This window comes from Scyliorhinus torazame, chromosome 4 (assembly GCF_047496885.1).
Source record: "Scyliorhinus torazame isolate Kashiwa2021f chromosome 4, sScyTor2.1, whole genome shotgun sequence".
NCBI lineage: Eukaryota > Metazoa > Chordata > Chondrichthyes > Carcharhiniformes > Scyliorhinidae > Scyliorhinus > Scyliorhinus torazame.
The window spans coordinates 337,670,165-337,693,456 of record NC_092710.1 but is presented as its reverse complement, the minus strand read 5'-3'; the positions used below and the strand labels follow the sequence as shown (position 1 = coordinate 337,693,456).

The 23,292-nt window shown below is 46.1% G+C and overlaps 1 protein-coding gene across 1 annotated transcript in view; it reads right to left on the bottom strand.

Moving 5' to 3' along the window:
• Positions 1-23,292, bottom strand: part of LOC140411163 (coiled-coil domain-containing protein 185-like) — a 46,117-nt gene that overhangs the window by 15,398 nt on the left and 7,427 nt on the right. Inside the window, exon 2 of the mRNA XM_072500241.1 lies at positions 690-1,266. Coding sequence (XP_072356342.1) covers positions 690-1,266 — 577 coding nt within the window. The remainder of the gene's footprint in view (positions 1-689; positions 1,267-23,292) is intronic.

Below are 23,292 nucleotides of genomic sequence, written 5' to 3'. Positions count from 1 at the left end.
AGATAGAGTAAATAGGAGGAACCTGTTTCCCTTGGAAGAGAGTTCAAAACCAGGGGCCATTGATTCAAGCTAAGTGGCAGAAGGATTAGAGGGGATGCGAGTGAAAACATTTTTAGGCAGAGGGCGTTGGGTGTCTGGAATTCGCTGCCTGAGATGGTGGTGGAGGCAGAGACCCTAAACTCTTTTAAAAGTGCCTGGATCTGCACCTTAAGTGCTGTAAGCTGCAGGGCTGTGGATCGGATGCAGGAAGATGGGATTAGAAATGGTATGAGTGTCTTTGGGTCAGCGTGGATCGAATGACCCCCTTCTGTGCTGTACAATTTCTATGGTTCGGTATAATCAAGTCCCCATCTGAGTAAGGTGAGTGAGGAGGAGGGAGTCATGTGGTGATAAATTAAAAATAGGACAAGTGAGTTGACATGGTGTACATCTCATGATTTTCCATATTTACTCTGCGGAACAATCTTTTGCCCATGGACTATAATTCTGAATAAGAAATTCTGGAAATAGGGAGAATGAGAGTCTGAGTAGTTTAGTGGTAATAAATTGCACACCTCAGTTCAGAGTATTACAGGAGAATCAAAGAGGCATATACTGAAGCAGCTCTGTATTCCCTCCATGCTGCAGTGGTACCAGTAGGTTAAACAAGCCTAATGACAGAAAGAGAACACAATGTTTAATGCAGTCACCTGCCAATACTCTTGATTAAGCCCTTTTGCCTTTCCGTCTCCTGCTTCATTTGCGTTAATCTTTCTGTCCTCTTCAATTTATCCCAGAACTGTTGGGCTTTGAGGCGCTGTTCCAGCCTCTCCTGTTCTTCCTGATGTTTAACCAGCATTAATGCTGCAATCTTCCGATCCCGTTCAGGAATGATCACGTTGGTTTCCCGTCGGATCTCACTGACTAGCTTGTCCAGTTTCTTTGCTGTGGCGGGAGACTGCCTTAGATCACCGAGACTGGTGTTCTTCCGAAAATACCCACTCACGCTGGTGTCCTCAGAGTTCTTTCTCTTCTGCTGTGCAGGTGCCCACATGTCCACTGCTCTTTTACTTTCCTCTCTGGAAATTGCCCAACTCGATGATGTGTTCTTATCATCGGATAGAGGAGCTTTTGAAGAGCTTTGCTCATGGAGAGCATCCAAAACATGACTGTTGGGGAAACCAGATTCGTTTGTAGATCTCGGAGCAGAAAATTTCACAAAGGTTGGTATGGGTGTTCTTCTGGCTTTTTCTTCCTCGATGATGCGCTGTCTCTCTTCTCTGCACTCTGTAAATTGAACAGTAAAATTATCTCATCAACTAGCAGATGTACTAAAGGCAGCCTGCAGCCACGTAATATAAAATAGAGGAGCATGCCAACAACCTATAACCCAGGATTCAGGATTTAAACAGTTTTTGTTCCATCTATTTTTGTTCCTTTTTTTTTTGTTACATCTATTGGAAAAAATAATCTCCCCAGAATGAATTCAACAAAAGAGAAAAATAATTTGCATTTCTACAAGCACCTTTCACCAGGTTAGGGTGTTGCTAATTGTTTTACAGCCAAGGAAGTACTTATTATAAAGGTAAATGTGGCATCCAATTTATGGATAGGAAACAATGAGGCGAATGGCCAAATCATTTGTTTTAATAATATCAGTTGAGGGATTAATATTAGCTAAGAGACCAGGGAGAATTTCCCTGCTCTTCTTTGAGCTGTGCCTTGAAATTTCTTGTTACATTCACCCGAGAGGACTAACAGGATCTGAATTAACGTTTCAGCCGAAAGATGGCACCTGATCATAGAATTTACAGTGCAGGAGGCCATTCAGCCCATCGAGTCTGCGCCAGCCCTTGGAAAGAGTACCCTACTTAAGCCCACCCTATCCCTGCAACCCAGTCGAACATTACCTCAGAACTGCAGGGAGGTGTGAGCCTGGAGTATATGTTCAAATCTTTGGAGAGGGATTAGAATTCATGTTTTTCTGACTCACGAGGCAAGGCGCCATCAACTAAACGAAGGCTGATACTAAGACCAAGCGGAATTATTTTTTCCTTAAGACTGACAATACTGAGAGACTATTTTGGCATTTTAGAACAATGGGCTTGGCTAGCTGTAGCCATGAAAATCCCTTTATTTCTGTCATGGAAGTTGCCAAAGCCCAGACTGATCCCAGTGAGACACAAATAACCATTGTAGTTAGCTCTTCTGCTATTTCTACTGAAACAGATTAAAGTCTGCATAGTGGCTAGAAAAATATTAATGTGCCAGTTCACAGACTGGAAGTATAGGATACAGCATTGGAGACCATTCAGCCGATCATGTCTATGCTGACTCTCCGATTTCAAATCCCTGCACTTTCCCCACATCCTTGTAAATTATTTCTCCCTTTAAGCATTTAAAACCAATTTTCTTTGAATGTTTATGATTGAATGTTCTCCCCAACACTTTCAGGTTTGTGCATTCCAGATGACAAAAACTCATTGCATAAAAAAAGTTTCCTCATGTCCCCTCTGGTTCTTTCACCAATGACATTAGTTCTGCTTCCTCTGTTTACTGACCACTAGAAAAAGTTTCTCCTTACTTATCAAAATTCTTCAGAGTATTGAGCACCTCTATCAAATCTCCTCTTCAACTCTCTGCTCACAAAGCATTAGCAGCTCACATTTACACTTCCATGTTTAAATGCAAAGAGATGTGATGCGACCATCAATTCACACAAGGACTTGTGTCGGAGAAAAACAGTGGTTTTAATTAACTATTAACTTTGCCTGCCTGCAACTGGTACATACTGAGGACAGTCCCACAGGCCAGCTACTCTGATACTCCTTCAAAGGGGCGGAGCCAGGGGCTGAGCCCGTACATGCTCCAACATCCTCCAACATCTCCCCCTGTGGGTGAAGCCATACAATGGCCCACAGATAAAACCCACCGGGTTAATAACGTACAACATAACTGGTGAATTAACTGTATTTATATTCACTCCATTCACCTCCTGTAAAAAAATAAAGTCTGGCGGGGGGGAAAGGTCACAAGTTCAGCCAGTCTGGCGCCCGGATCGTACGCTGCGACCGCCGAAGCACTGGTGTTGCAGCCGCTTCAGGTGGCTGGGGAAGTGGGTCCAGTGCAGCCCCAGGGGTGGACTCCGGGAGCGGCTCTTCCTGAGCTTCATTCCTGCGGACTGGTGTGCCGGGTGGAAGGGAGCGCGGGAGCCAAATGGGCACGGGGGCGCTGGGCATGGGAGAAAGAGCGGGGTACAGCGCAGGGGGTACTGTGGACGTAGTGGTGGCGGAGCCAGCGGGCGCAAGGTCTCGGAGGGAGACACTATCCTGTCAACCATCGGGGTGCTCAACATATGCGTAGTGCGGGTTTGAGTGCAGGAGCTGGACCCTCTCTACCAGGGGATCGGTCTTATGGGCCCGAACGTGTTTCGGAGGGTGGGAGCGAGGCCCCTGAGGTAGTCCCCCTGGGGAAAATAAACAAGCGGTCATGAGGAGTCTGGTTTGTGGCCGTGCAAAGGAGGGACCTAATAGCATGGAGCACATCGGGGAGGACTTCCTGCCAGTGGGAAACCGGGAGATTCCTGGACCGTAGGGTCAGTAGGACGGTCTTCCAGACCGTCGCGTTCTCCCTCTCCACCTGTCCCTTTCCCCGGGGGTTGTAACTGGTAGTCCTGCTCGAGGCGATGCCTTTACTGAGCAGGTACTGACGCAGATCGTCGCTCATGAACGATGAGCCCCTGTCGCTGTGGACATAGTTGGGGAAACCAAGCAGCGTGAAGACACTGTGCGGGGCTCGGATAACAGTGGGGGTGGTCATATCGGGGCACGGGATGGCAAACGGGAGAACCCATCAATAATATTGAGAAAGTAGGTATTGCGATTATTCGAGGGGAGGGGCCCTTTGAAATCGATACTGAGGCGTTCAAAGGGCCGGGACGCCTTCACCAGGTGGACCTTATCTGGTCAATAGAAGTGCGGTTTACACTCCGTACAGATTTGGCAGTCCCTGGTTACAGCTTTGACCTCCTCGGTGGAGTAGGGCAGGTTGCGGGCCTTGATATAATGGGTGAGCCGGGTGACCCCCGGGTGGCAGAGGTCGTCGTAGATAGCCCGTAGTCGGTCCTCTTGCCCACTGGCGCATGTGCCGCGGGACAGGGCATTTGGGGACTCGTTGAGCTTCCCAGGATGATATACTATGTCGTAATTATAGGTGGAGAGTTCGATTCTCCACCTCAAGATCTTATCGTTCTTGATTTTGCCCCGCTGCGTATTGTCGAACATGAAGGCTACCGATCGTTGGTCGGTGACGAGGGTAAACCTCCTACCAGCGAGGTAGTGCCTGCAGTGCCGCACGGCTTCCACGATGGCTTGAGCCTCTTTTTTGACCGAGGAGTGTCGAAGTTCAGAGGCGGTGAGGGTGCGTGAAAAAAACGCAACCGGTCTGCCTGCTTGATTGAGAGTGGCAGCGAGAGCGACCTCTGATGCGTCGCCCTCCACCTGAAAGGGGACGGACTCGTCCACCGCGGCATCGGGGCTTTGCCGATGTCCGCCTTGATGCCTGGTGGGCCTCAGCTGCCAGAGGGAAAAGGGTGGCCTTAAATAGTGGGCGGGCTTTGTCCGCATACTGGGGGACCCACTGGGCGTAGTAGGAAAAAAATCCAAGGCACCTCTTTAGGGCCTTGGGACAGTGAGGGAGAGGGAGTTGCAGGAGGGGGCGCAGACGGTCAGGGTCGGGCCCTAGGACGCCGTTTTCCACGACGTAGCCGAGGGTGGCTAGCCGGGTTGTGCGGAAAACACATTTCTCCTTATTATAGGTGAGATTAAGTTTTTGGGCGGTTTGGAGAAATCGGTGGAGGTTGGCGTCATGGTCCTGCTGATCATGGCCGCAGATGGTGATGTTGTTCCAAGTACGGAAACGTGGCCCGCAGCCTGTACTGGTCCACCATTCGATCCATTGCTTGTTGGAACACCAAAACCCCGTTTGTGAAGCCAAAAGGGACCCGGAGGAAATGAAAAAGGCGGCCGTCTGCCTCAAACGCCGTGTAGTGGCGGTCCTCCGGACGGATTGGGAGCTGGTGGTATGCAGACTTCAGATCCACTGTGGAGAACACGCGGTAGTGAGCGATCTGATTGACCATGTCTGCAATCCGGGGAAGGGGGTATGCATCAAGTTGCGTAAACCGGTTAATGGCCTGCTTGTAATCAACCACCATCCGGAGCATCTCCCCGGTCTGGACGACCACCACCTGAGCTCTCCAGGGGCCATTGCTGGCCTCTATGCCTCCTTCCCGCAAGAGACGCAGGACCTCAGACCTAATAAATATTCTGTCCTGCATGCTATACTGCCTGCTGCGAGTGGCTACTGGCTTGCAATCAGCGGTGAGGTTAGCGAAGAGGGAAGGAGGGTCGACTTTCAGAGTGGCTAGGCTGCACACAGTGAGTGGGGGCAGGGGTCCGCCAAAGCTAAGCGTCAGGCTCTTGAGATTACATTGAAAATTGAGCCCTAAGAGGGGTGCGCAGAGGTCTGGGAGCCCGTACAGCTGGAAATGACTGTACTCAGCGCCCTGTATCGCTAAGGTTACCGTAGTGCACCCTCGGATTTGTACCGAGTGCGACCCGGAGGCGAGGGAAATTGTTTGTTGCGCCGGGAATATCGGGAGCGAGAAGCGGCTTACCAGATCCGGGTGAATGAAGCGCTCGGTGCTCCCGGAGTCGAACAGGCAAGGTGTCTCGTACCCGTTAATCCGGACGGCCATCATTGAGCTCGAGGTGCTTGGGTCGCGTCTGGTCCAACGTGACTGCGTCGAGTTGAGGGTAACCGGCGCGTGGTCGGCTGTGCTGGGGCGGCCACCCGGTGACTGTCCGAGCAGGTCATTTGCGTTGAGCGGTGTAGCAGATGGCGTCCAAGATGGCGGCCCCCGTTGATCAAGCGTGGCGGGCGTCGAGGAAGATGGCGTCCAAGATGGCGGCCCCCATGGATCGCAAGTGGCCAGCCGCGTGGGGGAGGATGGCCAAAATGGCAGCCCCCGTGAGTCGCACGTGCTGTGCGGAGTCGGAGGACACGCTGCCACATTGCGAGGTCTGCGGGCCTAAGAGTCGGTAGTCCGGGTCTGAGAGTTCGCGTGCTTAGGCTTGGCGAAGCAGACCTTGGCAAAGTGCCCTTTTAGGCCACAACTGTTGCAGTGCGCGTTGCGGGCTGGGCAGTGCTGTCGAGGGTGCTGAGGCTGGCCGCAAAAAGAACAAGGCAACCCCCCATGATGAGCGGGTGGGCGCGCAGCACAGGCCTGGGGTAGTCTCTGGTCGGGAGCCCACGAGGGGGTCGAGTGTTCGGCCGGAAATGCAGTGAGGCTCTGGAAAGCGACCTCCAGTGAAGTCGCCAGTTTCACCGTCTCGTCCAGGTCCTGGGCCCCTTTCTCGAGCAGTCACTGCCGCCGCACATAATTTGATTTGACCCCCGCAACGTAGACGTCTCGGACGGCGAGCTCCATGTGCTGAGTGGCCGTAACGGCCTGATAGTTGCAGTTGCGTGCGAGGTCTTTGAGGTCGTGCAGTCGTCGAGTGGCTCCCCGGGGCGCTGGCGTCGAGTAGTGAGAATATGTCGCGCATAGACCTCGTTCACAGGCCGCACGTAGATGCGCTCGAGGATTGCGACTGCGGCGGTATATGAGGTGGCCTCTTCGAGTTGCACAGAAATGCGGTGACTCACTCGTGCGTGGAGGAGACTCAATTTTTGTTTGTCCGTGACGGATGGCGTCGATGACGTGGCAAGGTTGGCCTTGAAACACTGCAGCCAGTGTGAAAAAATTTCCTTCGCCTCCGCAGCCTGTGGATCGAGCTTCAGTCTGTCAGGTTTGAGGGCTGTCTCCAGAATCGTTTTTGTTCAGCTAGTTAATTAAATTGATGCGACCATCAATTCACTCAAAGACTCGTGTCGGAGTAAAACAGTGGTTTTAATTAACTATCAACTTTGCCTGCCTGCAACTGGTACATACGGAGGACAGTCCCACAGGCCTACTACTCTGATACTCCTTCAAACGGGCAGAGCCATGGGCTGAGCCCGTACATGCTCCAACATCTCCCCCTGTGGGTGAAGCCATACAATGGCCCACAGATAAAATCCACAGGGTTAATAACATAGAACATAACTGGTGAATTAACTGTATTTACATTCACCACAAGATGACCAAAGGCGCTTCGCAGAATCATTATCAAAATGTTTTTACACTCGGCTACCTAACAATTATTTGCATTTATATTTGCAATTATTTGCATTTGGCAGCACGGTAGCATTGTGGATAGCACAATTGCTTCACAGCTCCAGGGTCCCAGATTCCGGCTTGGGTCACTGTCTGTGCGGAGTCTGCACATCCTCCCCGTGTGCGTGGGTTTCCTCCGGGTGCTCCGGTTTCCTCCCACAGTCCAAAGATGTGCAGGTTAGGTGGATTGGCCATGCTAAATTGCCTTTAGTGTTCAAAATTGCCCTTAATGTTGGGTGGGGTTACTGGGTTATGGGGATCGGGTGGAGATGTGGGCTTGGGTACGGTGCTCTTTCCAAGAGCCGGTGCAGACTCGATGGGTCGAATGGCCTCCTTCTGCACTGTAAATTCTATGAAAAAAATAATGCATTTAACATAGCAAGACGTTATAAAAGGAGCTGTAAGATGGTCAAAAGCTTGATCAGAGGTAGATTTTTAAGGAGTGTTAAAAGGGAGAATGGTTTGGGGAGAGAATTCTAATGTTTAGGGCCTTGCCAGCTGTAGGCACAGCTGCCAATGGTGGAATGACGCAAATGAGCTCATGTTTATATTGTAAGATAGGTGTGGTAGTGTGGCCCGTTAAGGGGTGATCATTCACAGGTCATGTGACTCACCCGGGTCCGATTGCTTAGGAGCGCACAAACTTCAGCCAATGGGAAGTAAGTGCCTGGGCCTTGGGAGCTAGTGATCCGGAGCGTGGGCCCAAGGTGTAAAGACCTGTATTGTAGTTGCTGCACCAGTGTATAGTTTCATCCCATTGTTGTTTGAATAAATCACTTTGATTTAAGCAGCCTCCTCGTTGATAACCACTATTACATTAGTGACGAGAGCACGTTCCGACACCCCAAATGTTGACTCTAAATCAACATTTAGGATTGCCGATATGGTGCTGAAACCCCCCCCCCCAAAACCCACCAATTTGGGACAGGACCAGAACAGTGCGTGTGGTTCTCAGGCCTCTCAAATACCACTCGCACTGATCCTCAATCCCCTCAAGAAAATCGACTCATTGTGGCCGTGGTGAGATTCATCCTAATTACTACCTTGGGCTGGATCAAACTCAATCTTGCACAAGATGACGTAGCATTCACCCTGCAGAGGGACTCACTCCACACCCTCTACTCCAACATGGGTCCCAGTTCCTCCACCCACCTGGCCTTCATCTCTTCTAGAGACCTGCTCTACCCCCAAAATCCATCCATACATCCTGGACATGTTGCCCTCTTCCGACCCCGCGTGGGACAGTATCCTCTCCAATAAAGTGGCCGGTGGTGCTACTGGGAATGTCGGAAATGCCCACTGAACAAAATCCCATACCTGGACTGACTTAAAAGATACCCGAACCACCAAGTACTGCCTTTGTCCTTCACCTCCTCCAAGCTGGCAAACCGCCCATCCATAAACAAATCCCTCACCCTTTCCAGCCCCTTACCTTTCCACACCCCAAATGGGCGTCCAATTTCACCGGCTCAAACAAATGATTCATTTAAAATGCTGACGGAGTTGCCACTACATTTTCAAAGTGGAGATGACCATGGGGTTCGAAGAATATTTCACCAGAGCAAACGGCAGAGATGCTGTCACCAGCACCCCCAGGCTGGTGTGCTCTTGCACAACCCCCACTCCATTTTCACACAGATAGCTTCCTGGTCACCACACCATCCAACACCTTCTCCGCATTGGCTGCCCAAAATTAAAACATCAAATTCTGCAGCACCAGCCCCTCCGCCTGCCTATCGCTCTGTGGGACCCCCCTCCGAATCCGAGGAGTTCTCCTCACCCATATGAAACCCGCTATGAACCAATCTATCCCCCGGGGAAGAATGAGTTGGGTAGAGAAACTGAGACATTTAAATAACAACAAGAATCCCGGAAAAATGTTCATAAGTGGCTTGAACCTGACCCACTAGCGACAACGGCTGTTCCACCTCTGTAGATCCGCCCTGACCCTGCTCGCCAGGCTTGTGTAATTCAATTTGCGAATTTGCACCCAATCCCATGCCACCTGGATGCCCAGATACAGGAAACTAGTCCTAGCTATATGGAACTGCAGCCCCTAACCCAACCCTGCTCCTTTCCCTGAAGGGTTAACCACAAAATAATCGTTCTTCCCAAAGTCTATTTTATACCCCAAGAAGGAGCCTTCAATATACCCATGCAGTCTTTTATAACTGGCCCGAATCAGGGCAGCACGCTGGCACAAGTGGTTAGCACAGTTGCCGCACGGCGCCGAGGTCCCAGATTCGACCCCGGCTCTGGGTCACTGTCCCGTGTGGAGTTTGCACATTCTCCCAGTGTCTGTGTGGGTTTTGCCCCCACAACCCAAAAAAGATGTGCAGGATAGGTGGATTGGCCACGCTAAATTGCCCCTTAATTGGAAAAAATGAATTGGATATTCTAAATTTATATTTAAAAAAAGAACTGGCCCGGATCCCTCACATACAGCAAAAGGTTATCTGTGGCCATTTGAAATGGTCCGAAAAGTCCGGGCGTATAGCGTTCACCATTTACATGGCCTTCAACTTCTCAAACCCTACTTGGCATTTGGTGGATCACAGCTTTCTCCTTGTTTCTGCCACATGTCCAACATGCACTGTATTCCAGTCTCTGAGCCTGTCTCCGTGGTTTTAATCAAGACCAGCATGGCTTTATTGGTTGTGTTTCTTGTGTTAACAGAGTGCTCCCTGGTGTTTCCCTACAACTTGGTCCATACTCTCAGTATATTTATATCTTCTCTGTTCTTCTGTTGTTAGCTTTGCATCATGGTCTTAAGACTCCCTCTGATACCTTCAAACAGTGCATTCTTCAAAATCAGAGACGTGTTTCCTTGTGTCGGGTTTCTTGACTGTTCAAATGTGAGAGGACCCCCCGAGTGGGTTTCTTCTGCATTTCTGCCTCTGCCTCGCACGAAGTGCAGTCTTTTCTGATGTGCAATGAATGTTTATCCAAATTTTGAGGATCTTCCACAGCCAAACAACAAGGAGTATTGTCAGTGCAGAGGGAAGTATCTGGTTAATTTTTAGTCAATAAACATTCTTCCCACCCAGATCTATTTTGTATTACTGGTGTTGTATGTACTCTTTGTTTAAAAAAAATCCCAGAAGAATACACAAGACATGTATACAGGCAAACTGCAATTGTCTCTCCAGTACCTCGATGTATATACACACTTCCCCAGTTTTTACCCCCCAACGCCTTGTTTCTCTTTACTTTCTATTTACCTGATTTTTCTAATTATATAGCGTTGTTGTTTTTATCTTGTTTGTATTATCTTCTCATTTTCCTTTTTTCTTTGTGTACACCTGTAAATATACTATGTTCGAAAAACCAAATAAAAAACATCTATAAAAAAAATAAACATTCATCAACCCCTCCAGCTTTGCATTCTCTTTTCCTTCACATGGCTACTTGCAGCGATAAGCAAAACTGAGGGTTCAATCTTTTCAGAGTTGGTTAGCCATATATGCATCATTGTTTACAGCTTTTCCCTCTTCATCAGAGTCTTCGTAATCACAGCTCTCATCTTCGTTTAGGTGTATGGACTGAAACTATTTGTGCTTTCCAGTTTTCAATTGTTCTTTACATAAGAACATAAGAACTAGGAACAGGAGTAGGCCATCTGGCCCCTCGAGCTTGCTCCACCATTTAATGAGATCATGGCTGATCTTTGTGGACTCAGCTCCACTCTCCGGCCCGTACACCATATCCCCGAATCCCTTTATTCTTTAGAAAGGTATCTATCTTTTTCTTAAAAACGTTTAAAGAAGGAGCCTCAACTGCTTCACTGGGCAAGGAATTCCAGAGATTTACAACTCTTTGGGTGAAGAAGTTCCTCCTACACTCCGTCCTAAATCTACTTCCCCATATTTTGAGGCTATGCCCCCTAGTTCTGCTTTCACCCGCCAGTGGAAACAACCTGCCCGCATCTATCCTATCTATTCCCTTCATAATTTTATATGTCTCAATAAGATCCCCCCCGCATCCTTCTAAACTCCAATGAGTACAGTCCCAGTCTACTCAACCTCTCGTCATAATCTAATCCCCTCAACTCTGGGATCAACCTAGTGAATCTCCTCTGCACTCCCTCCAGTGCCAATATGTCCTTTCTCAGGTAAGGAGACCAAAACTGAACACAATACTCCAGATGCGGCCTCGCCAACACCCTATACAATTGCAGCATAACCTCACTAGTCTTGAACTCCATCCCTCTAGCAATGAAAGACAAAACTCGATTAGCCTTCTTAATCACCTGTTGCACCTGCACACCAACTTTTTGCGACTCGTGCACCAGCACACCCAGGTCCCTCTGCACAGCAGCATGTTTTAACATCTTACCGTTTAAATAATAATCCATTCTGCTGTTATTCCTCCCAAAATGGATAGCCTCACACTTGGCAACATTGAATTCCATCTGCCAGACCCTAGCCCATTCACCTAACCTATCCAAATCCTTCTGCAGACTGCCGGTATCCTCGGCACTTTTTGCTTTACTTTCAGACTCAGAGGATGCCACGTTATCGGCTCCACAAACTTTGTTTTCTGTTAACAAGATACAATTGCAGAATCGCTGCATTTTTCTCCGTCCACCTTAAGGAATTGATTGCTGATTATTTCACCTCCTTTGCGATTTGCTTCCTTCACCTTGAAGAGGCACTGTGGTCCTTTAAAAGGATGTAGGTTAATCAGCCATTCGCTTGGCGTCACTTCACAGTCCTTGCTGCCCTCATCCTGAATAACCAATGCCATACTATTATATATGTTTCCCTTCAAAGCAGGCTGCCCTGGGAAATATTTGCACCTGAAGTGGATGACGACGGGTTTATTCCAAAAGGCAGAAGCAAGTTAAATTTAGAAAAGTCCAAGTCACTTTCTTCTTCCAATTTGTTGTCTTCCTCCCTGGCTTTAGAGGAATTACTTGCCATTTGTTCAAGATCAGTTAGTGACAGGTCTATTCATTGGAGTTGTTTATCATTACTTCATAATCAGAACCAAAACATGATTCAGAACTCTCATCTTAATCTCTATCACCCGGACTCCTCTTTCTTATGGTCCCCTTCGGTCTTCTCAGAATTTGGTTCTCTGCTAGATTTTATCTTTGACAAACTGCTGTGAAGAATCATTCTCGTAGTGATAATTTCATCAGTATCAGCAGAATCAGATTCACGGTCACTTGATGTGTGATCAATGACTTTCAGCATTTCTTTCTTTTGGGTCATTTAATGCCCCATGAGTTTTCCAAATTCCCACCTGTCCTGCCATTGGTATCTCCTGGACTAGCCGCAGTACTTCCCTTGGACTCTCTGTAATCATGGGTGAAGCTACAATCTTCACTCCTGCCAAATCATTTCCCAAAAATAAGTCTACTCCGTCCGCTGGGAATTCCTTAACCGCTCTGCCTACTACTGGACCGGACACTAAATCACACTTCAATTGTACTTTATACAACGGTATAAACAGTATTCACCAATACCTTAGCTTTCATTGAGATGGAGGGAACACCAAATCCTTCTCCAATAAGAGGATTGGAGTAGCATCTTTGTCCCTTAAGATAGTTATGGGCTTGGCTCCATCAATTGAGGTGGTAGCGTAGTGGTATTGTCACTTGACTATTAATCCAGAGACCCAGAGTAATGCTCTGGGGACATGGGTTTGAATCCCACCACGGCAGATTCAATAAAACATCTGGAATTAAGAGTCTAATGATGACCATGAAATCATTGTTGGTTGTTGTAAAAACCCATCTGGTTCACTAATGCCCTCACTTGGTCTGGCCTACATGTGACTCCAGACCCACAGCTCTTAAAAAGGTTGACTCTTAAAAATGTCACTCAGTTCGACAGCAACAATTGCTGGCTTTGCCTGCGACGCCACATCCCAAGAACGAAAGATTAAAAAATCTTCAGGTGGTCTTCCCCTTAGACAAAACCCTGCATCTCTCCTCATTACACCTGCTCCCACAGGTCTCCTAAGCTACAGTCTGCCCTGAAATATTCTCCACTTTTGTTCCCTTTTCAGAATCTCCCTTATGAACTCGTCCCATTGGCTTTCCTTGCAACTTGCAACATGCTGAGCCAACGTGTCCCACCTTGTAACACCTAGGCTTCCGAGTCTCACTTCCATCCCCAGTACCTTCCTTCCGGGTCTGAGGAGGGGATCTCAGAGAATTCCTAGCTATCCATTCTTTACCCCGGCTACCCGCTTTTTTCCCACTCTCCTGTCCTTTACAAATTATGGGGGTGACAGAACAAAGGTTTAAATTTATGGATTAGCTCATAATCATCAACCATAATTGCAGCCTGCCAAGCAGTCTTCACCGTGCGGTCTTCAGCATGGGTTCTTAACATACAAGGTAGGGAATTCTTCAATTATTTGTTTATGGGATGTGGGCATCGCTGGCTGGGCCAGCATTTATTGGCCATCCCGGAGGGCATTTAAAAGTCACATGTCGGCCAGACCACGTAAGGATGACAGATTTCCTTAAATTAGTGAACCAGATGGGTTTTTAAGACAATTGACAATGGTTTCATGGGTCATTAGACTTTTAATCCCAGATTTTTAATTAGGAACTCTTTGCCGCAGAAGACTGTGGAGGTCAAATCACTGAGTGTCTTTAAGACAGAGATAGATAGGTTCTTGATTAATAAGGGGATCAGGGGTTATGGGGAGAAGGCAGGAGAATGGGGATGAGAAAATATCAGCCATGATTGAATGGCGGAGCAGACTCGATGGGCCGAGTGGTCTAATTCTGCTCCTGTGTCTTGTGGTCTTATTTTTTTATTGAATTCAAATTCCACCATCTGCCCTGGCGGGATTCAAACCCAGGTCCCAGCATTACCCTGGGTTTCTGGATTACCAGTCCAGCGACATTACCACCACGCCACTGCCTCCCTAATGCTCATACCCATCTATCAAAATTGTTCTGCTTACCCTTTCGAATTCGGCAGATGCCTGTCCTGGCCGTCTCCTTAAAATTCCAAAACTGCCTGTATGCTTCGGGAACAAATTCATATGCACCCAAAATAGCCTTTTTTACCTCATCATAATTCTTCCACCCATTGCGACAGGGAAGCACAAACATCCTGTGCCCTCTGCATGTGGTATTGTCCACTTTTCTCTCACCCACTCCATTTGTGTTGCTTTTTTCACAAAAGCCCTAAAAATGGCTCCTACCTCTGGGTTCTGTTCGAAGATTAAGCTGCCCTCTAATTTCCTGTGCCTTAAGCTGGAACTCTGTCTCATGCATTTTCCTCTCTCTAATTGCTGCATCTCCATTTCTTTTTGCTGCATCGCCGTTTCATGCGATGAAACGCACCAGAAAATGTCCTTGATGCTACATTTCTCCGTGGGCTCTCCTGTGTTCCGAGCACCTCTTTCAAATTTAAATATTGAGCAAAAGCAACAGCTATAGATCCTTCCTAGCTCTAGCTGGTACCTCTATTTCTAATTCCACAGCCAATCTGACTAGCTGGTTGTTTCGAAGTTCTTCTAAATAAACCAGAGACAAGTCGTCCACGTGAATAAAACCCTTTGCGGCCCCGAGGACCCAGGTTCGATCCCGGCTCTGGGTCACTGTTCGTGTGGAGTTTGCACATTCTCCCAGTGTCTGCCTGGGTCTCACCCCCACAACCCAAAATATGTGCAGGGTAGGTGGATTGGCCACGCTAAATTGCCCCCAAATTGGAAAAAAAGAATTGGGCGCTGTAAATGTATATTAAAAAAAAGTTAAACCCTTGGCATCTTCCAGAGAGACATCCTGTTATATTGCTGCAAACCTGGTGTCTCCTTTCCAATTTATATTGTAACCCAAACCTCACCGTCTACCCATTCAAAGATCCCGGACCCAAATCATCAAATTCTGTTGACATCCTTGGCTAGTGCGTGAACAATCCCAGCTCCTCTTAACCCAGAGGCACAACACAAGTGAATTAAACAACAATGCTTAGAAAAATACCCAAGTCTGTGGCCCTTGGCTGCCCAATAATTACAGTCACCAGGTTTGTAAATGTAAACACAATGACTTTTAGTAACAAGGACTGTAATGAAATACGCTGCAAATTCAACTGGTTAATTATTATGCAATTCCCCATTATCCTCACCCTCTACACACTCAAAAGACAGACGAACACCAAGGGAAGGGGTAAAGAAAACCACAAAAAGAAAGAAGTCTTTGTTTCAGATGGTTCTTTTCCGCACCTTCCTCCTCTTCAAACGTTACTTTCAGTTTGAGGTCTTTATTGTAGATTCATTCAGGTCTTTGTAGTTTCATAAATATAGCTTTTAGAGAGAAGAGGGAGGAGAGAGAGAAGGTTCCTGTCTTTGCAGCTGTAATGCTTTTCCTGCAGATTCATTCATTCAGGATCTCTGCAACTCAGAAGTGCAGTACTCACAGCCTTTCTGCGGAAATCACAGAGGAGGGAGAGAGAGAGACCTTCTCCCAGTGCTTTCGTGAATCAAACTGAACCTCCTTGGGACTGAGAATCATTCCACTGGGATAGGATCCAATCACCACGTGTTACCAGAGTGGCTTTTTGGCCCATTGATTGGGCAGCAGCCAATCAAACTGAGTCCCACTCCACCTCTCTCTCTCTCTCTCTCTCTCTCGCGGGTGCTGACAAGTCTGAAATTTCTGCTCAAACAAGCAGAGACTAACAGAGTGTTCTCTCCTGTAACTTCGAACTTCCTCATTCCTCTGCTGCTTAGATACATGTCCATTAATCGCCTATGGACCAAAAATGATGACGGCAAAATAAAAGGGCAAATAAGGAAATAAATAGGAAGGACGCTCACAAGGTGGGAACCCTCAACATTCAAGAAGCATTTTGGTGAACACTTGAAATGCCATAGCATACACGGCTACGGAGCAAGTTGTGGAAGATGGGATTAGATAACACACTGATAGAATATTGTCCTGGGGAACTGAACTAAAGCAGATGCTGTTTGATTTCCGATGAGAACAGGACTCAAGGCTGCAGCCTGTGTGGGTCTACCATCTTAACCATCAAACAGGGGGCAGCAGAAAGAACTCTGGCTCTTATCAAAACTGCAAATTACTGGAGCATTAGAACTTGTGCTTCCATGACTAACTCAACTCTATGTGCCTTCTTCCAGCGTGGAAGTCTCGCTTCTGGAAAGACTGATCACCCTCAAAGTCAGCCAACCTCCATTAAGGGAACCTTCCAACAGACTCTTGATTCTGGACTCAACCCCAATTTGCACTTTTAGTGTGTTTGGACAATGAGCCCTCTTTGTTTTCCTTTATCCCCCATTTATTGTGCGAGCACATTGCAAAATCCCTCTCGTGTGTGAATGCGTCTAACAATAAACCAATCCTTTTATTTTACCTGACCTTGAGTTTGCAAGCTATTCACCGAGGATTGAAACACTCCAAATTTAAGGGTTGGGGAGACTTTGGCAATCTGTATTTCCAAGTCCCTTGCCCCTCCATTTAATTTAATTTCTTACTTCCGAGGAATAAGCTGCCTTGTCGTTATTAAGTACGGTCAGTATGCTGCCTCTTGTGAACAGCCAAAGGGGTGCGCTGTTTGACACAATCTGCCAGTGGTTGGGAACGTATGGCCTAGGTTCCTGGCACCGAGCGCACTGACACGGAAATCTATATACATTACTCATTCCTCTGCGTTTGACGCAGCTCCAGTTCATGAAAAACATCTCTCCTTTTGCTACTGCATAGGAGCAGCTTGAAACAGCGAGCTTCACATGCAGCTCAACTCCCTCCCCATCACCCCTCCACCAGCCCCCCCCCCTCCTCCCCTTGCCTCCTTCTCCCCTACCTGAACCCACCTGCTCCACACTCCTTCCTCCCTTTCCTCTATCTCCACGATCCTTCTCCATCGCCCCCACCCCCCAATTCTCTTCCTCCCACACCACACCTCCTTCCTGCCCGCTCCAATTCCCTTTCTCCCTTCTCCACTCCTTGCCCCCTTTTCCCCACCTCTCTCTACCCCACACCTCTCCCCAACCTGGGGGGAAATGATAAGTTTGTAGTTGACACCAAGATTGATAAGGGGCAGCATGGCAGCACAGTGGTTAGCACAATTGCTTCAATAGCACAATAGCACCCGGTCCAGAGTCCCGGGTTCGATTCCCGGCTCGGGTGACTGTTTGTGTGGAGTTTGCACTTTCTCCCCGTGTCTGCATGGGTTTCCTCCGGATGCTCCGATTTCCGCCCACAGTCCAAAGATAAGCAGGTTAGGTGGATTGGCCATAATAAATTGTTCTTAAGTTTCCAAAAAGGTTAGGTAGGGTTACTGGGGTACGGGATTAGGGTGGAGGTATGGGCTTAGGACGGGGGATATTTCCATGGGCCGGTGCAGACTCGATGGGCCGAATGGTCTCCTTCTGTACTGTAAATTCTATGATCTATGAAGGTGGTTAGCTGTGAAAAAGAGAGTCGTACGTTACAGGAAGATATAGATGGATTGGTTATATGGGCAGAGCAGTGGAAGGTGGTATTTAACCTCAAGTGCGAAGTGATGCACTTTGGACTAAGAAACTGGACAAGGGAGTATGTAATGAATGGCAGGACACTGGGAAGCTCAGAGGAACAGATCGATCTGGGGGTACCTGTTCACAGATCCCTGAAAGCAGCAAAGCAGATGAATAGGGTAGTTAAGGCATATGGGACACTTGCCTTTACAAATCGTGGCAGGCATAGAATACAAGAGCAATGGGTTTATATTGGAGCTGCACAGAACGTTGGTTAGGCCACAGCTGGAGTGCAGTTGTGGTCTCATCACTATAGGAAGGAGGCGATTGCACTGGAGAGGTAGAGAGGAGATTAATCAGGATTCTGCCTGGGATGGAGCTTCTGAGCTATCGTAGAGACTTGGAATATTTTCTCTGAGCAGAGAAGGCGGAGGGGGGATATGATTGAGGTGTATAAGATTATGAGAGGTTTGGACATGGTGAGTAAGAAGCAGCTGTTCCCTTTGGTTGAGGGTCAATCACAAGGGGGCATAGTTTTAGGGTGAGGGGCAGGAGATTCCGAGGGGATTTTAAAAAATAGACACTGAGGGTGGTGTGAATCTGGAATTCACGGCCTGGGAAGCCAAAGGGGATGGAAACCTCAACCGTTAAAAAGCACTTGTGTCATGTGAGAGTACCCTTTAAGAAATGGGTGTTTAAGAAATGTACCTTTAAGAAATGGAGCTGCTCATGTTACTGGAGTGATGTCAGAGTGTGGGTGGGGCTGAGCTCTACTTCTGCTTTTTTAGTTTCAGTTTGAGAAAAGCTTGGGTGTGTCTGTGAGCTGCCCTGCTGTTGATCTCTGCCATCCAAACACTATCTATGGATCATTTGGCGAATTCAGAAGTATAAATGTTTTCAGTCTTGAATGTAAACTCTGGTGTGCTCCTGTTTGGAGGTTTGTTAAGTCTTTTGGATGTTAAAAGAACAGCATACAGATTACTTAGTGTTGTATTCTTTGGGGGGGTGTATTTGATTTACTGGTTGCTAAGATGTTCACTGTTTGTTTTAGAAAGGTTAACTTGAGTTCATAGAATAAACATTATTTTGTTTTAAAAACCACTGGTCCATTTCTAGTACCACACCTGTAGAGTGAGCCGTGTGCTCCCCATACCACAATCTATTAAAAGTTGTGGGTCAGGTGAACTCCATGATACACTTTGGGATTCTCTAAACCCTGACCCATAACAATTGGGGGCTCGAGGGGGATAAAAGTTTATCTTTTGGATTGGCTTAGTGAACTTAGACTGTGAGGGGTGAGCATATTGTGGTTGCTTTTCAGGTGTGGTATTTTAGTTTAAGTAGGGAGTGTGTTGTGGACAATGGCTCTTTCAGAGGCTCAGAGGTTTTGGGGGGTGGAGACGGTCACACGCAGTACCTTACGGACAGAGACTAAAAGCAGACTGTTAGACTTGGCAAAAACATTACAGTTAACATTACCTGACAAAATGCGAAAAGATGAGGTAATTAAGGCGGTGGCTAAGCATTTAAAGTTGCCTGAGATACAGTCTGACTCATTGGAAATGGCAAAAATTCAGTTGCAAATTAAACAAATGGAACATGAGAAAGAATTAAAGCTGCTTAAATACGAAAGAGAGAGAGCGGAGAGAGAGAGAGGAAAAAGAAAAGGACAGAGAAGAAAGGAGAAAAGAAAGAATAGCACTAGCAGAACAAAAAGAGAAAGGGAGATACAGATCAGGGAAAAAGATAAAGAGAGTTTGAACTTCAGAAAATGGCCATGAAACATGATAGTCAGTTAAAATTGGCAGATGTAAAGGGAAACGAACAGTTGGATGATAGTGACGAGGATAGTGAGAAAGAGCGTCAAAGTCGAAGGCTTGGTGGGAATCTATTTAAATATGTCCAAACATTGCCAAGGTTTGACGAGAAGGAAGTGGAAACCTTTTTCATTTCATTTGAGAAGGTAGCTAAACAAATGAAATGGCCACAGGACATGTGGGTGTTACTGATTCAAACAATGCTGGTAGGTAGGGCTAGTGAAGTGGTTGCGTCATTACCGGAGGAGGTATCTGGAACGTATGAGGAGGTGAAGAAATCCATCTTAAGTGCATATGAGCTAGTGCCTGAAGCTTACAGACAAAGGTTTAGAAATTTAAGGAAAGAATTTGGTCAAACATACATGGAGTTTGAAAGGCTCAAACAGAGTAATTTTGATAGTTGGATAAGGACTTTGAAAATAGACCAAACGTATGAAGCTCTCAGAGAAATTATACTTTTGGAGGAGTTTAATAATTCAATTCCTGATGTAGTGAGAACTCATGTGGAAGAACAGAGGGTGAAAACTGCGAGATTAGCAGCAGAAATGGCAGATGATTATGAATTAGTTCATAAATCAAAGCTTGGTTTCCGACATCAGTTTCAGCTGTGAGGGATAGAAACTGGGGACATGAGAAATACTCAAGAGCTAAAGGTAAAGGTGATCTGATGGGAGATAATAAGGAGAGTGTACCTCAGATTAAAAAAGAAATTCTGGAGGGTGGAAAAGAAATGAAACATTTCAAATGTTTTCACTGTAATAAACTAGGCCATGTAAAGTCACAGTGTTGGTGGCTGAAGAAAAGCACTGGGACGGCTGATGTGGTAAAACAGGATAAGACAGTAGGGTTTGTTAAAGTGGTGAAGGAAAGCCCAAGTGAAGCGAAGGAGGTGTAAAAGATTGTACAGCCTGATCAAGAGGTGATTGATTAAGAAGGTGCCAAATGTCTTTAAATAATTTACTTGTGTGGGTAAAGTTTACTCATGTGTATCAGGAGCAGGTAAAGAAGTCACAATTTTAAGAGATATGGGAGCTTGTCAATCTTTAATGGTGAGAGATGAGGAGTTATGTGGTTTGGGAAGAATGTTGCCAGAAAAGGTGGTAATATGTGGAATTCAGGGTGAGAGTAGTGTTCCATTATATGAGGTAAGGTTGGAAAGTCCAGTGAAGAGTGGTGAAGTGGTAGTAGGAGTAATAGAGAAACTATCTTGTTCAGGAATACAGTTTATCTTGGGTAATGATATAGCTGGATCGCAGGTGGGTGTAATGCCTACTGTGGTTGATAAGCCAGTGGGAAATCAGACAAGTGTTGAAGGACGAATATCCTGGGATTCTTCCAGATTGTGTAGTAACAAGGTCACAAAGTCACAGTTTAAGACAAGAGGAGAAATCAAAGAGTAAAGATGAAGTTGAAGTGCAATTATCAGAAACGATTATTGATCAGATGGTTGAAAAAGAACAAGAACAGGTGGAGGGTGAGGTGGATATTTTTAGTTCAGGGAAATTAGCGGAGTTACAACAAAAAGATCTCGAAATAAAACGGAAGTATCAGAAAGCAACACGGAAGAGGAATCTGAGTGTATACCAGAGTGTTATTACCGTAAAATTGATGTCTTGATGAGAAAATGGAGACCTTTACATATGCAGGCGGATGAAAAGTGGGCAAAACTTCATCAAGTAATACTGCCGGTAGGGTGTAGAAAGGAGGTGTTGCGAGTTGCACATGAGGTACCAGTGGGAGGTCATTTGAGGATAAGGAAAACTCAAGCTAAAATCCAGAAACAATTTTATTGGCCTGGACTACATAAAGATGTAGTTAAATTTTGTCAATCATGTCACACATGTCAAGTGATCGGGAAAACTCAAGCAGTGATAAAACCAGCGCCCTTAATACCCATTCCAGCAGTTGAGGAACCTTTTACAAGGGTCCTAATTGATTACGTAGGACCGCTTCCTAAAACAGAAAATGGGAATCAATATCTTTTGACTATAATGGATGTGTCTACTAGGTTTCCAGAGGCCATTCCAGTACGTAATATTACAGCTAAAAAGATTGTGGAGGAGTTACTTAAATTCTTCACTAGATATGGACTACCCACAGAAATACAATCGGATCAAGGATCAAATTTTACCTCGAGGTTATTCAAAGAAGTAATGGATATCTTAGGAATAAAACAATTTAAATCAACTGCGTACCATCCAGAATCGCAGAGAGCGTTAGAAGGTGGCATCAGACATTAAAGACAATGTTGAGGGCGTATTGTCAAGATTATCCAGAGGATTGGGATAAAGGAATTCCATTCGTTCTGTTTGCAATTAGGGATGCACCTAATGAGTCAACCAAATTTAGTCCTTTTGAACTAATTTTTGGTCATGAGGTACGAGGACCACTTAAATTGATTAAGGAAAAATTGGTGAGTGAGAAATCGGAAATTACATTATTGGATTATGTGTCAAATTTTAGGGGACGATTAAATAGAGCAGGTGAATTGGCCAGACAACATTTAAAAGTTGCACAAAATGTGATGAAACGGGTAGCGGACAAGAAATCCAACGTTCGTAGTTTTGCCAGTGGAGATAAAGTTTTACTATTGTTACCAGTGGTCGGTGAACCTTTAAACGCCAGGTTTTGTGGACCGTATCAGATTGAAAGGAAATTAAGTGAGGTGAATTATGTAGTAAAAACACCAGATAGAAGGAAGAGTCACCGAGTGTGTCATGTGAATATGCTTAAAAGGTACTTTGAAAGGGAAGGAGAGAAAAAGGAGGAGGTTTTAATGATTCTAACTCAAAAGTGTCGAACCAAATCCAGATTACTGTGAATTTGACGTACTTCAAATTAAATTGGAAAATGAGGATGTTCTTAAAAATTGGGATAAATTGTTGAGTTGCCTTCCAGAGGAAAAACGAACTGACCTGAAAGAGTTATTGATATCATATGGGCAAGTTTGTGGAGATAAATTGGGAAGTACTAAAATGGCTATACATGATGTAGATGTGGGAAATGCTGTTCCAATCAAACAACATCCATATAGACGTAACCCTTTAAAATTGGCACAGGTTAACAAAGAGATTGAGCGTGTCCTTAAAAATGGCATAATTGAAGTGGGTTACAGCCAATGGATCTCACCCATAGTGATGGTACCAAAACCAGACAGTACCCAACGGTTGTGTGTGGACTATAGAAAAGTTAATGCAGTTACAAGAACGGACTCTTCTCCTATCCCACGTTTGGAGGATTGCATTGAGAAAGTGGGACAATCAGCTCTTATATTCAAATTGGATTTACTTAAAAGTTACTGGCACCCCAAAAGGGCGAAGGAGATTTCAGCTTTTGTGACTCCAGATGGTATATACCAATTCAAAGTTATGCCATTTGGCATGAAAAACGCCCCAGCCACATTTCAACGGTTAACTAACAGTCGTTTCAGGATTACCCAACTGTGCGGTATACATCGACAATCTGGTAATTTTCAGCCAGACATGGAAAGAACATTTAAAACATCTGATGGAGTTATTCGAACGACTTCAGGAGGTGAGTTTGGTGATAAAACTAGCCAAAAGTGAATTTGGAAAAGCCCAAGTCACTTTCCTGGAGGAGCTTTCGATACCCTTGAGACAAAGGGGAATAATGCGATTTTTGGCACGAGTGGATTTGATCGAACATTTGTGCAAATGTATTGTAGCGTGATTGCTCCACTGATGGACTTGCTTAAGAAACGTCGAAAATTTCAATGGACAGCGGACTTTCAACGGGCATTTGACTGCCTGAAAGTTGTGATAACCGATGCTA